This window comes from Panthera leo, chromosome C1 (assembly GCF_018350215.1).
Source record: "Panthera leo isolate Ple1 chromosome C1, P.leo_Ple1_pat1.1, whole genome shotgun sequence".
NCBI lineage: Eukaryota > Metazoa > Chordata > Mammalia > Carnivora > Felidae > Panthera > Panthera leo.
In genome coordinates this window covers 33,056,859-33,074,716 of record NC_056686.1, presented here as the reverse complement: position 1 = coordinate 33,074,716, position 17,858 = coordinate 33,056,859, and the positions used below count along the sequence as shown (strand labels likewise).

General features: G+C 42.2%; 1 protein-coding gene across 4 annotated transcripts in view; it reads right to left on the bottom strand.

Annotated features, from left to right (window-relative positions):
- The window catches only part of CCDC30 (coiled-coil domain containing 30), a 126,049-nt gene that overhangs the window by 11,387 nt on the left and 96,804 nt on the right, over nucleotides 1-17,858 (bottom strand). For all 4 annotated transcript variants that reach the window (XM_042950487.1, XM_042950485.1, XM_042950484.1 and 1 more), the window contains one exon: nucleotides 2,695-2,836. In XM_042950487.1, coding sequence (XP_042806421.1) covers nucleotides 2,695-2,836 — 142 coding nt within the window. The remainder of the gene's footprint in view (nucleotides 1-2,694; nucleotides 2,837-17,858) is intronic.

The following is a 17,858-nucleotide window of genomic DNA, read 5'->3' as shown; positions in this document are numbered from 1 at the left end:
TATGCTCATGGCTCTGATCCAGACGCTAAACTAAGTAAAGTCAGGACCTCCAGGTTTGTACCACTGTGGCATTAGAAGATCTCACATCAGCCTTCTCTAGGCTAAGTATTTCCTACTCCATTAACAATCTCTCTTGTGAACTGTGCATCTACCAGTTAACATGTTTCTAGGAGAGCTTACACACAAAAGAGAAGAAAGTAACATCTATGGAAAGTTGTATGTGTCAGATACGGGCATTTCATATTTTAACTGCACAAAAAGCCTTGTGAGATGGGTACTAGCAATGCCATTTTACAGATGAGGAAAGGATACCCAGAGGCTTGTGCAAGGTCACAGAACTATTAAGTGGCAGGGCTAGATTTTGCATCCAAGTCTGTTTAAGGCCAGAGTCCACAGCCCCCTTCAAGGGCAGTGAGAAAAGGGTCAACTGCTCTTCCTTAGCCTCTGCTTACTTGCCTCCTCCAGTGTACTTCCTGGAGACCTGCCACTCTCTGGGTAGATGTGTCGGGTTTCCAGGGCTGCTGTAGCAAAGAACCACAAACTGGATGGCTTAGAACAAGAGGAACTGATTTTCTCACATTCCTGGAGGCCACACGTCTAAAATTGGGGTGTTGGGTGAGTTAGTTCCTTCTGGGGGCTCCACGCCTCTCTCTCAGTTTCTGGTGTTGGCAAGCCCTCCCTGGTGCTCCCTGATGGAGCTGCATCCATCATCCATCTTCCCCTGCACGTGTCTATGTGTGTCTGCTCTTCTCATAGGGCCATCAGACATATTGGATTTCGGGCCCTGATTTAGGGCCAACTCGAATCCACTATGACCTCATCTTAACAAATCCCACCTGCAAAGACCTTATTTCCAAATCAGATCCCACTCTGAGGTTCTGGATAGACACGACTTTGTGGAGGACACTATTTAACCCGGTACAGTCAGGGAGAAAGAGAAGATGCCTGCTGAAAGGAGGGGGGCTGTTTCTGTCATGTAAGGCTAGAAGTGGGAGGCAGGCAGTACAAGAAAGTGATAATGCAGAATATTTCCGGTGGGCCCATGAGCCAGGATTGCTCCTTTCTTCTGCATACCTTTCCTAGTTGTGAGTCTAACCTAGATCTGAGTCTTTGGCGATGTAGTACCCAGATAAAAGGATACTGCAAAATCCAGCTTATTTTTCTCCCTCACTATAGTGTAGAGTATCAGGAGGATTTTTTTAATTAAGAATCCAACATTGGTGACCCATCTGTTATAATCCAAAAATGTCTCATGTGTGTAGTCTAGAATTCTTCACCATCCCATAACAGCCCGTGGAATGACTGAAATTGCATGAATTCTTCTGGAATCCTTGGCACGTGCATAGCTATGAGTATTTTAGGAGTGAGGACCGAGTTTTCAAAATTCTGAAATGGGCTAGGGAATCTCAAGAAGGGAAAGCATGACTGGCCTCGTCAGCCGCGCTCCATTTTGAATTTGTGTCGTTTGATGATCTCAAGACCATTCTGCAGTCAATACCGTGCCATCTGCCTCATTGTCTTCTCGCTTACCAGTAAGTCACAGGGGCAACGGGACAGGGATAAGGAAACCACGGATATTTAGAAAAAGGCTTGGAGACACCCCACAAGGATTGCTAAAGGAATAGGGGCCATATATTTTCACTGCCATTTAAGACCGACAGGAGTTCGAGGCATGATGAGGGCAACGTGGAGTAGGAATGAGTTACTGAGTGTGGTTCGGAAGGGTATGTCAGAGAAGACCAGACACTGCTCCTGAGTTGGAAGTGCGGGCTATTTTCAGCGTCTGATTCGGTTCAGCATCCCCACGAGTCTTACATCCTTTCTGGCAGGTCTTAAAGGATGACTCACATCAAAAGAAGGTGCAAAGACTGTTGGTGGGAATGCAAATTGGTGCAACCGCTCTGGAAAGCAGTGTGGAGATTCCTCAGAAAATTAAAAATAGACCTACCCTATGACCCAGCAATAGCACTGCTAGGAATTTACCCAAGGGATACAGGAGTACTGATGCATAGGGGCACCTGTACCCCAATGTTTATAGCAGCACTCTCAACAATAGCCAAATTATGGAAAGAGCCTAAATGTCCATCAACTGATGAATGGATAAAGAAATTGTGGTTTATATACACAATGGAATACTACGTGGCAATGAGAAAGAATGAAATATGGCCCTTTGTAGCAACGTGGATGGAACTGGAGAGTGTGATGCTAAGTGAAGTAAGCCATACAGAGAAAGACAGATACCATATGTGTTCACTCTTATGTGGATCCTGAGAAACTTAACAGAAACCCATGGGGGAGGGGAAGGAAAAAAAAAAAAAGGGTTAGAGTGGGAGAGAGCCAAAGCATAGGAGACTGTTAAAAACTGAGAACAAACTGAGGGTTGATGGGGGATGGGAGGGAGGGGAGGGTGGGTGATGGGTATTGAGGAGGGCACCTTTTGGGATGAGCACTGGGTGTTGTATGGAAACCAATTTGACAATAAATTTCATATATTGAAAAAAAAATTAAAAAAAAATAAATAAAAATAAATAAATAAATAAATAAATAAATAAATAAATAAATAAATAAAAAAAGAAGGTGCAAAGAAGTGAAAACCTGGGCTGCAAAGGGGCCACCGGGTGGATTGCCGCCCAAGCGCGCTCTCCCGAATGGGTTGAGCAGCGACAACTTGGGGAGCTCTTCGCTTCTGCCCACCTTTTCCACTTGGTGCTGCAGGATTCTGACTTCATTTTCCAAATGCTCAATTCTCTTGTCTCGCAGTTCTACTTCCTGAAGTAAAAGGTTCTTGACTCGGCGAAGCTTGACTTTGTGGTGGTGATGCTTCTCATTGAAGTTTCTGTAAAAGTAAATTTCTATTTATTTATTTGTTTGCTTATTTATTAGTTTATTCTTATTTTATTTTAGTTTATTTTTTGAGTTTGTTTCTTTATTTTGAGAGAGAGAGAGAGAGAGAGAGAGAGAGAGTGTGTGTGTGTGTGTGTGTGTGTGTGTGTGTGTGTGAACAGGGGAGGGGCAGAGAGAGAGAAGATCCCAAGCTCCACTAACAGCACGGAGCCCAACACGGGGCTCGATCCCACAAACCATGAGATCATGATCTGAGCTGAAATCAAGAGTTGGACGCTCAACTGACTAAGCCAGCCAGGCACCCCCAAAGTAAATTTAAATAGAGGCCCAGCTGAGCACTGTGGAAGTTTATGTTGCCTCCTCGTGTGTGCACGCCTCTCTCGGGTGTCCTCTTTTTGCTCTCTCGAGGCCTGCCACCAGATGTGGATATTCGTCCTGCCTCACTCCTGCAGGACTTCTTGCCCCCAAGTAGGGGAAATGGACCAAGGATAACCTCTTAAATAACACCAGCTTTAGTCATCCCCAACTCAGGAAACACTCCTTGACTTCTGACCCCTGACATCTAATTCTGAATCCTGCTCCATGGAGTCAGCTGTTAATTTAAGTTTCTAGTTCTTGGCTATACCTGTGGACAGTGATATAACCCACTTCAGTCTCTGATAACGGAGTCTGCTCTCGATCCTTTCCCCAAGTCTGAACTTCTGCAGGCCAGTTGTCTGTAGGTTTCTGCTCAAGACTCTAACTCTGATTCTGACATAAGTTGAACTTACCACCAATGAGCACATGAAAAGACGTTCAACGTCATTAGGCATTAAGGAAACGCAAGTCAAAGCTACAACGAGATACTACTTCACACCCACTAGGATGGCTAAAATGAAACAGAAAGATAATAGCAGGTGCCAGCAAAGATGTAGAGATATTGGGACTCTCAAACACTGCTGGTGGGAATGACAGCCTCTTTGGAGAAAGCCTGGCTCAAATGGTTAAACATAGAGCCATATGACCCAGCAATTCCACTCCTAGGTATTTCTCCAAGAGAAGTGAAAACATATGTCCACACAAAAACTTGAATATGAATATTCACACTAGCACCATTCACAATAGCCAAAAGGTAGAAACGACCCAAAGACCATCACCTGAAGAATGGATAAATAAGATATGGGAAATCTGTACAATGGAACACGAATCTGCCTCAAAAAGTAATGAAGTACTGATTCATGTGACACTATGGATGAACCTTGAAAGCATTATGCTGAGTGACAAGAGTCAGTCACAAACGACCACACATTCTATTATTCCATTTATATGTAACGTCCAGAAGAGGCAAATAGAGGATCCCTTGTCGCCCAGGGCTAGGGGTGGGGAGGGAAACTGAGGATGGCGGACAACAGCTACAAGGCTTCTTTTGAGGGTGTGAAATGTTTTAAAATTGATCGTGGTGATGGATGTGCAACTAAAAGCCATTGAAGTGGACACTTTAAGTGGGTGAACTATACGGTGTATTAATTGTATCAATAAACCTGTTGGGGTTTTTTTAAAGAACAAAAAGCTAAATGATCATTTCAAGCTACTGTAACACCTAATCCGAGCAAACAAGAGAACAGATTAATACCTCAATGCCACCACTAGGCAAACCTCTTTGAGAATGGCTGTGCTTTCCACGTAAGAACATTGTTATTCAGAAAGTGCTTCTTCTAATGAAAAATTGAGGAGAAGTTTTACTTTGAACCTATTAGGTCTGATCACGCAAAATCACTCCACACCAGGGTTTCTTGACCTTTGCCCCATTGGCATCTTGTGCCAGATAAGTCTTTGTTGTGGAGGGCTATCCTGTGCTTTGTAGAATCCTTGGCCTCTACCCACTTGATGCCAGTCATAACAATGTCTCCAGACATTGCAAAATGTTCCCTTGCCCTGGGAGGCAAACCACTGCTCACTGAGAAGCGCTGCTGTAGCTAACGTTCCTAAACCAGGTTTTCTCAGCCTACAGCAGTGTTCCCCAAGCTGCGTTGTGACCAGCAACATCCGCATCGCCTGGGAACTTGTTCGAAGGTGCAAAGCCTCGGGCTCTCTCCCAGAACCGCAGAATAGTAAACTCTGGGAGTGGATCTGTGTTTTAGCAACGCTTCTGGGGATTCTAATGCAACCTAAAGCTTGAGAGAAAGCCCTGGGCATATTTGGGAGGGATCCCTCACCACTTCCACTTCATCACAAACAGACTACTTGTGGCAGGCTAAGTGTACCTAGAGCCTTTCTTCGCTCCTGCTGGCAAAACCCAGATTTCATTTAGGTGCCCACAGAGAGCTCTTGATCTCAAGAAAGGTGGGTGGGTCCCAGGTGTGCGTGCGTGTGTGTGTGTGTGTGTGTGTGTGTGTGTGTGTGTGGCTACAGGGATGGACCTGTGACAAAGGTATGCTTGCTGGGCACTTTCAGGAACTTCAGAAACCAGCCCTCTCTGCGCTGGCTGGCCTCCTGCTGAGCTTGCGCCACCTGCCCCTACAGTCACCACCTTGTAACCATGATGTGACAAGCCTAAAGACAAAGGTGCTGACCCACCAAGCATGGCAGGGCGAAAGGAAGGAAAGAGCCTGGGCCTTCACGACACTACTGAGCAGCTAAAGCTACCCCAACAATCACCTTCCTCCAGATTTCTTGTTTATGTAAGAGAAAATTTTGGTCTAAATCGATGTCAAGTTTTTGGTTTCTTTCGTTTCACTTTATTTTTATTTGTGGTTAATTACATCCTGATAGCTTAAAAAACAAAAAAACAAAAAACCACAACTACTCCAAACAAGAAGAAACTATTCTAATGGTCTCTGTAGCCTCCTGATTTCCCTGAATGCCTAGACATTGGGGTAATGCCTTTTTAACTGAAACAGAAAGTGTTTAAGGAATGAGGAATCCACTCTGGGTACTGTAGACACTTGAGGGCACAGTCATTCAGGCCTACGGTCCTGAGCAGTTTGCACATGTCAACTGTCTGATCTTACCTCTGATACTTAAACTGGGGGAAGCCCTGACTGAAGGGAACTACCAGCTAACTAAAAACCTGTGCTCCAGGCTTTTCACACACCTCATTTGATTTTATTTATTTATTTATTGTTATTTATTTATTTATTTTTCTCATTTGATTTTAAAGCAAAGCTGTGCAGCCAATCTCCTCTCTATGAATCAGGACATGGAGGCTGTGCAGTAGAGTTTACTCAGTGGAACTGAGGTATCCAAACCCTTCACATTCCTTGACTAGCTCTCTAAGGCCTTGGAATATCCTGCTCAATAACATTTTTGTATACCTGTGGCCTTGGACCACACCAATATTTTATGTTAACAATATGATCGGGTCACCTGGGTGGATCAGTCGGTTGAGCGTCTGACTGCAGCTTAGGTCATGATCTCGCGGTTCATGAGTTTGAGCCCCGCATCGGGCTCTATGCTGTCAGCACGGAGCCTGCTTAGGATCCTCTGTCCCCTTTCTCTGCCTTTCCCCTGCTTGTGCTCTCTCAAGGATAAATAAACATTTCAAAAAAAACAAAACCCCAGTATGATTTATGGTCAGTGCATTTTTGTTCTCCTAGGGCCCTGGGCCATGCTGTATCAGTTTGACCTTGGGGGTTTGGGAGTCTGGAGACTGAGTAGTTAACGGTAATCACTGGGGCACTCCATGCCGATGAGACTGACCCCCGATAAAAATCTCTGGATGTCAAGGCTCAGGTGAGTTTCCCTGGTTGGGAAACCTTCATACGTGTTGTCACACATCATTGCTGGTAGGATTATGTACTGTCCGTTCTACTCCACTGGGAGAGGACAACAGGCTTGCATCCTGTCTCTCCTGGACTCTATCCTATGTGCCTTTCTCCTCTGCTGATTTTAATCTGTATTCTTTCACTGTAATATACCATAACCACGGGTATAACAGCTTTTCTGAGTTCTGTGAGTCCAAATGAATCACAAACCTAAGGGTGCTCTTGAGACTCCTGACCCAGAAGGAAGTTACTTGTACAAAGAAGAATCTGACCTTAGAGCCTGTGATCTCCCACTCTACCCTAATGCTATAATGCCAGCAAAGCCAAGCAAACCAGATGTTGCTGATTTCTCCGGCAAGAAGTTTATTTTTTAATTTTTTAAAATGAAATTAAATGTCATTATTGTTTAAATTGAGGCATAATTGACATTATATTAGTTTTAGCTGTGTAACACAATGAGTTGATATTTGTGTATATTGCAAAACGATCCCTACAGTCTAACATCTGTCACCATATATAGAAACTTTTCTTCTTGTGATGAGAGCTTTTAAGATTTACTCTCTTAGCAGCCTTCAAAGATGCAATACAATACTAACTCTGGTCTGTATTAACTATACATTACATCTCCACAATTTATTTGTTTTATAACAGAAAGTTTATATCTTCTGATCTACTAGAGAAAGCTTTCAGCATTTCACCATTGACTATGGTGTTAACTGTAGGCTTACATTTCAGGTCTTACATTCAAGTCTTTAATCCATTTTTTGAGTAAAATTTTGTGTATGGTATAAGAGAGTGGTCCAGCTTCATTCTTTGGCATGTAACCATCCAGTTTCCACAACGCTGTTTATTGAAGAGACTGTCTCTTCCCCACTGTATATTCTTTTTTTGTTGTTTTTTTTTTCTTTTTTCATTCATTTTTGAGACAGAGAGAGACAGAGCATGAGCAGGGGAGGGGCAGAGAGAGAGGGAGACACAGAATCCACAGCAGGCTCCAGGCTCTGAGCGGTCAGCACAGAGCCCGACGCGGGGCTCGAACTCACAGACTGTGAGATCATGACCTGAGCTGAAGCCGGACACTTAACCGACTGAGCCACCCAGGGCCCCCCCCCCCCCACTGTATATTCTTTGCTTCCTTGTCATAAATTGACCAAATATGTGTGGGTTTGATATTTTGTTTTATACAAGTACTAGGAACCAGCTGGAGGGGAGGAGCAAAACAGACTTATCTAGATGCTAATTCTAATCAAACTGTGATGGAAGAGCTACTCCAAGAGAGTCGTACAGCTTTGTAAATTATGTCCTTTTTTTTTTTTTTTTTTTTTTTTTAGTTCATTATTTTTGAAAAAGAGAGCGGGTGCAGGGGAGGGGCAGAGAGAGAGATGGGGAGGGATCCACACTGTCAGTGTCGAGCTTAAAGCTCAAGCCCCAGGTCGGGCTCTGTGTTGTTAGCGGAGTTGGGGATTCTCTCCCTCTCTCTCTGATCCTCCCCTACTCTCTCTTTTTTCTCTCTCTCTCTCAAAATAAATAAATAAACATTTTAAAAAAGAAATTAATTTTTTTATTAAAAATTGTTTTTAATGTTTTATTTATTTTCAAAAGAGAGAGAAAGAGTACCAGCGGGGGTAGGGCAGAGGGAGAGGGAGATATAGAATCCGAAGCAGGCTCCAGGCTCCGAGCTGCCAGCACAGAGCCTGATGCGGGGCCTGAACTCATGAACTGTGAGACTATGACGTGAGCCGAAGTCAGACACCCACTGGAACCACTCAGGCACCCCAGAAATTAATTTATTTTTTAAAGTAAGATGATAAGCTATAGAAAATTTGGGAAGAAAACCCAACTCCCAATATGATTAGTATTAAAATAGTGGTTGTATTTCCTTCTAGTCTTTTTATAAGCATCTTTTCCTTAAATCTTACCTATATTAAAATTTTTATCTTATGCCCTTTTCATTTATTATATTGTAAGCATTTCCTCATGCTGCTGTCTCACCTTCAGGGCCCCCATCTTTTACAGTGGAATGAAGTTCCATTAAGTGAGTGGATTAGGGTTGACCTAACTAGCTCCTATTGCCTGATACTCAGGCTTCTTCCTGTAGTGTTATGCATGGTTTGAAGAGTATGTTGACTCAGTACAGTGGGTGAGAGGCTGGAGCCTTCCCTCGCCATTGCTGGCTGGCTGTTTGGCACACCTTCTGCTTTGGTCAGAAGCTCTGTTGGCCAACTTGCCTGAAGAGCACAGGCATTTTCTAAGTTTATTTTTGGTTTTATTAACTACTAGATCTATGAGGCAGCACAATACTCATGTTTTAAAATTTAGGGACAACTTTTTGTTTATGTTCAAGTAAAACCAGATGGACTTTTCCATTATTTTTCTTTCAAAAAGGCAAGGAATTTGTTCCTCTGGAAGAGTGGTTGGGAAAACATGGAAAAATTAGGCATGGTCCATAAAGGTCAGGACTGGGATCAGGGGAATGAAAACAAAAATGAACTTCGAGTTTTGACAGTTCCTTCCATTTTCTTTCCTAAATCTGTGGTTTTTAACACCGGATGGCACATCAGAATCACATGAGGAAGCTTTTATAAAAACATTGATCCCTAAGCCCTATCCCCACTGCTTCTGATCTAACTAAATCTATGCTGGTGCCCAGGCACATGCAGCTAGGGTCAGGATCCACTGTCCCAAAGGCAAGGGGAAAATAACATGGAAGAATAGCCAGCCTCACAGCCAGCAAAAAAATTTAAGATAAAATGACAAATATTTGTGACTATACGTGAGCATCAAAAATCATAGAATATGTTGAGCAAAAGAAGTTGGACACAAAAGATTACATGTGGTAAGAATCCCATCATTTTGGTGCCCTTAAATGGGAGCTTTGAGTCTTTTCATCTGGACTCTGAGCCTTGGTGCAAACTTGATGAGTACCTTTTCTTTTCTTCCTTTACTCTCATTTCAGGGGCTTTTCAAGGAATGTGGTCGAATTGGAACACTTTCATGTCGATTGCTTAGGTTGCAATCCTCTAGCTGTGGCTACTCTATGGGGAGGAAAAAGCCTGCCTTTTGGCTGAAAGTTAGTACCCTGGCGGGAATGGTAATAAGACCCAGAAGCTTGATGCCCTCTCTTTATTCCTGTCCTTATACAAAATTGTCTGTCTTGGGCACGGGACAGCCACCTAAGTCACCAGGACGGCCACCGATCTTAAGACTCCAGTGTGAGGTTTCCTCCTCATTGGTCTAATGTAATTCCCCTCCAAATCTCTGGTGTAGCCGCCTCTGGCCAGGAGACCCCCACTAGGAGCCAGCCGAAACCAGTACTCAATTGAATTAAAACCCAACTGGGGACCATTTCCCAGGGGAGTTGGCTGTAAAGCCTATATGTGTTGGAATGTCGCTTAGATCATGATAGATTTCTATCTTTACTGTTTTCTGTCAATGTCTTCTACTAACTGCTACTTACATTACAAAATTGGCTAATTCCCCCTTGTAAAACTTTTCCAGTATTTTCCTTGGGTTAAAAATGGCGGTTTCTTCTCAGCCTTTTTGACAAGGCAAACTCAGTCCATACATCAGCACCCATCTGTATTCTAGGATGCAATGGGGAAGCGGGGAGGGGGGGGCGGGGGGGGGCGGGGAGGGAGGGAGGGACCCTAGCATCCTTCCTTCAGGGGCCCTTAGTTGGCTGGTCAGTGATCATAGCAACTTTGTTCAAGGGATGCCTCAGGTCACTTTAACACCAGGAACCTCTGACACATCCTGCGTGTGGGACGCCAACTGGGAGTCGGGAGTTGGGGGGGGGGGGCCGGTGTGAGGTGGCGGATCTCCATAGTAATGGACCTTCTCTACTTCTCTCTCTAGGAAGGAGGAGCATGGGAGCTCCTCTTCAGTTCTCAGGGATCCTCCCTTGAGATGCCTTTTCAATCCAGTGGAGACAATTTGCAGTTCTCAGGGATCCTCCCTTGAGATGCCTTTTCAATCCAGTGGAGACAATTTGCATTGCAAAATTTAGGAAAGGACTGATCTCCCATAACACTGCATTGGCCTTACTAGGATCTAGCCGTTAGATCTCTTCTGCAGGAAATCTGGCAAATGGATAGAGGTACCCTAGGTGCAGGCATTCACGGCTCTAAATCAGGACCCAGACGAAAAGTCCTCTTACAGAATGCCTTTGCCTAATGTGTTTGGTTAGTAAACTCCCTCCTGACATATTGGATGTCTAAACAGGCCTCCTCCTGATAGAACTAAGTCGCTGGAGGAAACCCAGGCCATCCCTAATGAAGGGGACACTTGACTCTCTCTGTGTTCTCCTGCTAATAGATGTGAGGGCCTCTCCATTCATTTCCTGGGTTAATGGCTATAATTGGAACTAACTGTGGTTAGTCTACCTAGGGACGGGGACTTTAAGGAATATTCCCAAGCAGCTGCCGAAACTCCATTTGTTTCGGGGAAACAAATGTCTGCCTTCTCCTACCTGACATGGACTCCATATTTCCACTTTGGAAACAAAACAAAACAAAACAAAAAACCTGGTGCCTGCTCATCTGTCCAAGTGGACAGGCTTTAGGACCAATTAGACCTCTCTCTCTCTCTCTCTCTCTGCCCTCTGGAATTTTATCTGCCTTCAGGCCTCTGGGTAGAACCTCACCTCTTCAGCCTTCCCCTCCTCCTCCTCCTATTTCTGCACCACCTTGGGTGCAGCCTGCACAACCATCATTAGTGCCTCAGGCACCATTGGCTCCTCCTCCCACCCTCTAAGTCAAGGAGTAAAGGACACCTCCTTGGGCTCCCCACTTCATATTCCCCACTGATGTTCCAGGTAAAAACTAAAAACAGGGAACAAATTGATTGACTTTTAAGTGGATGCAGGGGTAACATTTTTGGTATTTAAACGAATTTAAGTTTGCTGGTTTGAGATAAACCTGTTTATCAGCATTAAATATAAAACTTTTTTTTATTCTATCTAGGTTTGCTGAAGGTCAAATAAGCTCAAGTTACCTCTGCAATGTGTTAGCAAGAAGATTACTTAAAATAATGGTTAATTTTGTCTGTCTTGAAGTTTTCAGCAGTAATTGTTAAGACAGCTTTCAAAGTCTTTGGTAACCTGAAACACTAAAGTTTCGATTGCACAATGAACGGGATAGAATTCATTGGACATCTAGGTCTTTTCCAAATAGAATGGAATGCTAAAACATTAATTGGGTTTGCGCTTTGACTTCTTATTGCAGAGAAACTAAGGCTATTTGGGTCTGTCGGCAAACATGCTTGTGCTTAAGTGGTTCATAAATTTGCCATCTAAAGAATTCTGGTAACCGTTCACAATCGGTTACTACTAAGTTTTCACTGGAAACTAAGGTTTCTAAGAGTTAAAATTCTGCTGAATGTAGTTAATACTAATAGAAATAAGGGAAACAACTCAGTATGTAAAAATGTAGGAAATGTGTAAGAAGAATATAAGGAATGGAAATACATTTTTGTGGAAGGTAAAAGAAAGTAATCTTGTCCTAAATGAGAATGGCTGTTTGGAGAGAAATGGTTTGGAACAAAATCTGATGGCAAAGGAAAGTTGTAGAAGGTTCGTGAAGGAAAATCTCTGGAAAGGAATTTCATGTGTGGTTAGGATGCGCTAAGGTTGCAACGAATGGATTTTAAAAGTACACTGGTATAAGGTTAAAATTCTGCTTTTCTCTCTGCTCAAAACACAAAAGTTTTCTTGGATTGTTGATCTGCTCTTGATAAAAAAATAATATGCAAAATTTTTCTCTCTGGTCTGCCGGAGAAAACCGAAGCTTTGGGTTTCCTCTTTATCAAGTCTTTGATTACTTCAAGTTAAAACTTCTCAATGTGAAAGGAGCTAAGTTCTGCTAACAACTATATAACCCTACATATTTGCCTTTGGAATCTCTCAGTGCCACCTTGGTTAAATGAATAAATAAAATTTCTGGGGCGCCTGGGTGGCTCAGTCAGTTAAGCGGCCGACTTCAGCTCAGGTCACGATCTCGCGGTCCGTGAGTTCGAGCCCCTTGTCGGACTCTGGGCTGATGGTTCAGAGCCTGGAGTCTGCTTCCGATTCTGTGTCTCCTTCTCTCTCTGCTCCTCCCCCATTCATGCTCTGTCTCTGTCTGTCTCAAAAATAAGTAAAGGTTAAAAAAAAAATTTAAATGAATAAATAAAATTTGTAATGAGCAGTAATCCTGTTTAGGTTGTGCTCTGTAACTTTCTAAGGTTTTAACAAACTTCCCAAGATTTAAATTGTAAATGAAGTCTTTTTGACCAGTTAGGCCTTTTTTTTGGTATGTGAAGTTACTTGGAAAACACTGTCATTCATAGTAAACCTTAGGTTGTGTTGCATGGGTAAGTGCATGGGTAAATGCATGGGTAAATGCTCCAATATAAATGCAAATCCTGATGTTTTAATATGTTTTGGTAATAAGGTCGGCACTTGCTATGCCGATTATTGAAGTGTTATGTGTCCCAAAAATAACCGAATTTCCTTGTCAATTGCATCTTATTTTTAATTAAAAAAAATTTTTTTTTAACGTTTATTTATTTTTTTGAGACAGAGAGAGACAGAGCATGAACGGGGAAGGGTCAGAGAGAGAGGGAGACACAGAATCCGAAACAGGCTCCAGGCTCAAACTCAGAGACCGCGAGATCATGACCCGAGCGCCTGTCAATTGCATCTTAATGAACTCTCATATTAGATTGTTACCAATGTCCGTTTCTGAGATTTTGTCATTTATAGTTATTTGTTCTGATGCGTATAAGAAAACATGTTTCATCTTCAAGGAGACTTATACAAAGAACTTTTAGGACACATACAGGCATTTGACATCTTTAAGATTAATATTAAGATGGGTAAGAATTTTCAGAACTAAAAAGTTGCATTGAAACAGAAGAAGAATTAGTAACATGGGACTAAATGAACTGAAAAAGATGGGTTATCATTTTGCAGCTCTTGTTTTGAAGTATTGCCGGTTCTCTAACATTTGCTCTTCCAGATTAAGGAAACTTTCTCAAGATATCTATGATATACAGAAATGTCATAAAGTATTTATTTGTGTACAAAGTATTTAACTTTTCTCTCTGCCTAAACCCTCTCAAATTCAAAAGCTCTCAGTGAGCATTCTTTCTTCCGTGGCCATCATACTTGTTTGCCTAAGTGTGGTAGAGCCCCTCCCTAAGGAATGTGGTGAAAACCTCAAGACCAGGGAAGGCAACCTGGCTATGTGCACGTGCGTGCGCAACATTCCTCACGACTCTGTAACATAGACCGCCCATTCAGACTGTAGGTTACCATATGTGGGAGACAAAGGAGCAAAAATTATACAAAAGGCAACCCTCTCCTGCCCCCCACGGTTCTCAGGGCTCAGCCTTTTGGGTCTTAGCCCGCTGAGCCTGTGCTGGCACAAATAAAACTGCTTCCTGTAAAGAAAAGCCTTGGTGTCCCGTCTCTATGTGTATGTCTCACTGCTACATAAGTTCAATAAGAATCTGTTCTCCTTGGAACAGGACACCATTGGAAATATTGGTAATTTTACCAAGGCTTTAACTGGAATGTCATATTTGAGAGACATGCATAGACTCAGTTATGACCATACAGTTAAAAGGAACTAAGGTTGACTTTATGACACATGCAGCCATAAAGCTCCTTGGCTAAGTTCCCAGCAGCCTAACCAGGTGAGTAAAGAATGTCACTTCCTGGCAGGTGCAGGAACCTCGGGATATCTTTGGCACCTTGTGAAGAGGAATTCGCCCAAATCTACAGGTGTTGCAGGCATGTCTGACAGTAAGTACTTGGCTTGGCTTCTGGCCTGGAGAGGCTACTAAAAAGTTCAATCTGGAGATTCCTTCTAAAAAGTTCCAGCAAAGTAAAATTTAAAAGATATATATGATCAATAACTGTTCTTGCTGAACTTCTGTAAATAATTAGGCCAAGTTTGTTAAAACTGGACTTGTTCTACAAACAAATTGGTTTCCATTTGGCTGTCTTTGGAAATGAGGGTTTTTAGAGGTTTCAATAACAGGTTTCAATAACACACCTTTACGGATGTTAAATTCTAGTTCTGATCATCTTAAATGTTGTTTGCCTAAACTACACAACTTGAGGTAAACTTCAGAAAAATTGTCATAATACCACAGGTATGGACAATCTTCTTGCTTGTTATTCTGTGCTGATAATAACAAAACCCCAGGGGCATATGATTATCTAAACAACTGGAAAATGCGATGGATTCCCCAAAGATTGTATGAAAAGACTTTTCTCCCTGTAGACCTATCAATAGATAAAGACTATAGTCCTTTATTAAATTATTCACTTTATTAAGTTATTCACTTGAATTATCCAGGTTAATTCATAAATCTCTTAAGTGGATATGCAAACCATAGTCTCCCTAAACCTGATCTGACATTTACTAGAAACCCACCCCATCCATATAAACCCAGGAGACCTGGTAAATTGAAAGTCCAATACAGTAGGGAATTTCACTCCAAAATAAAAGGTCCCCTACGGGGTCATATCATATACTCCCACTGAAGTAAAATTAGAGGGGCACTCTTTACGGGCTCCTATATCTCAAATAAAACCTGTACCTCCTTCAGAAAACCAATGAGCAAACTAATGTGCCTTCTTATTCTTGTAAACCCGTGGAAGACCTCAAACTTTTGCTCAAACTTCTCTTATGATGGTTGTACCTTTCTTTTTCATTCTCCTTTCCCCAATTTATACTAACAATTCCTTCTTAAAACGGGCCATTCAAAAGGATCACAAGAGACATCTGAATTACTAATCAGAAAAACCCATCTGATTCCTGCTGCCTGTTCCCACTCCCATTGGAGGATGCTTCAAGCCTGACATCTAAAAATCTCACTGGTAGCACTGGTAAACACTGGGTTTGTAATTTGCTCTAACCATTAACCTGTATTTTTCTTGTTTCTATAAAAGTACCTTTTATTGATTGACTAATTGCTTACTAAACAAAACAGAGTCTATATGATGGTTAAACACCACCTGTTACACAGTTAAAGCCTTCAATGACTCTCAATAACATTATGCATAGAGCAGTTCTACCAAATAGAATAGTATTAGATGTCTTAACTGCTGCACAAGGTGAAACTTGTACTCTCATAAAAACAAAATGCTGTGTATACATTCCAGATGACCACAAAAATATTTCCGGATTTCTAACTGACATGAATACTTGAATTGGTGCTTGAAACAATCCCTCTCTTTCCTTTAATGATTGGTTAAATTTCTGGACTGGAGGATTTTTGTCAACTACCAAAGGACTTTTGTTTGGGCTAATCTTTCTAGTTATTCTAATCATGTTTTGCTGTTTTCTGCCATGTCTCTCTGCCTGGTGCTAAGACTCCATCACTGCAATAACTTCAAGCCAACAGATGATCCTTTCTTTCTACTCAGGAAAGGATTGTCCACCTTGGATTCAGCTGCCTCTGTCTTTTGTAACTCCCCTATACCTTCCCCAACTGAACAATATTGACCCATATAGGTAGGGACATTTCTACACCCCTACTCAGCAGGAAGAAGCTACAGAAGACGAGACCTTCCACTTTCAACAACCGTAAAGATTTAAGGGTCAAAATTTTTCAGTGGGGAGCATGGGGCAAGCTGGGGGTAAAGTACAGGCTAACAGCAACCCCCCACCCCCGCAGGTAGGACATGTATGATAGTCCTTGGACACTCCCAGCTATCCCAAAACAGGAAAGGACAAAAAACAAATAGTCTCTACCAGTTTACAACAAAAAGGCAATCCCATCAATGGCCAAAAGTCCAGGAACTCCCTCCGGTCTTAATGATAATGCTTTGCTAAAGAGATAAACAACTTTAGCTTGACAATATCTAGGCTTCCAGTAAGTCTTTAGCATGTGAAAGTCTCTTTGGAAACTTCCTCTTGACTTTATCTTTCCCAGACTCTATAAAAGGGTCACCTCCACACTTGCAGTAGAGAGCTCTTCCTGCCCATGGGTCCTGTCCCTGTGCTTTAATAAAATCACCTTTTTTGCATCAAAAAAAAAAAAAAAAAGAGGAAGAGAATATAAAATTTTATCCAAGCTATGATAGTAAAGTCATAAAACTATGTTTAAATGACAGAGACTAGGAGTAAACACAGAAAGGATTCTGGGTAAGCAATTTCTACACATATTAGATTCAGGATCAACTCACTTGTCAAGAATTGTGGCATTTTATATGCCCTAGACCTAACACTTCATTCTTTCAACTCCCTCTAATACCAAGGCAAGATGTGGAAAGAGCCCTATATAGGTTATTCACTTTTTTTTTTAAGTTATTTATTTATTTATTTATTTATTTATTCATTCATTCATTCATTCAGAGAGTGAGCAGGGCAGGGCAGGAGCAGAGAAGAGAGAGAGGAGAGAGAGAATCCCAAGCAGGCTCTGCACTCTCAGTGCAGAGTCCAAAGCTGGGCTTGAACTCACAAACTGTGAGGCCAGGACCTGAGCTGAAATCAAGAGTCTGTCACTGAACCAACTCAGCCACCCAGGTGCCCCTAAAGAGCTTATTAGACGACTGAGTTCTAGCTTTAGGTTTGTAAGCAGCATGAACTGAACCACACATACTGAACCACAACCTCCCCTGACCATGGTTTCTACATTTTTCAGTATTATGATGATCAAAGCAAGGTAAGGGATACCAGTGACTCTAAAAACACTCTGCTCTACAGCAGTAAACAGGGGTTTTTAAATCATTCTCATCAATGTGATAATTACGCAGGTAAGAACACAAGAGAATAAGAAATTTCAGCCTAATGGAAGGAATAGAGCAGAAGACTACAGAGCTGGTAGGAGAAAGGTGGATCACGGAAAAACAATGAACAATAACTAGATATGATAATAGCTGTGTGCTAAACACTGTTCTAAGTAAGTGCTTTATATATAGTGATTTACTTAATTCTCAAAACAACTTTCTGAGGTAAGTGCTGTTATTTTACCCATTTTAAAGATGAGGGACCTCAGGCACAGAAAGGTTACATAACTCACCCAAGGTCGCACAGCTAGTTTCTGGAAGAACCAGGATTTGTTCCCAGGCAATATGGCTCCAGAGTCCATACTCTGAACTACTCTGCTACATTCCAGAGAGGAGGAGAGTGGGAGGAATCTGGTGGAATGATGAGCAGTGAATGGCAGAAAGAGAAGGAAGTTCAGAAACACATTTTTTATTGAGCACCTACTATATAATCAGAACTATGGATAAAAAGATGAATAAGACCATGGCCCATGCCCTTGAAAAGCCTACAG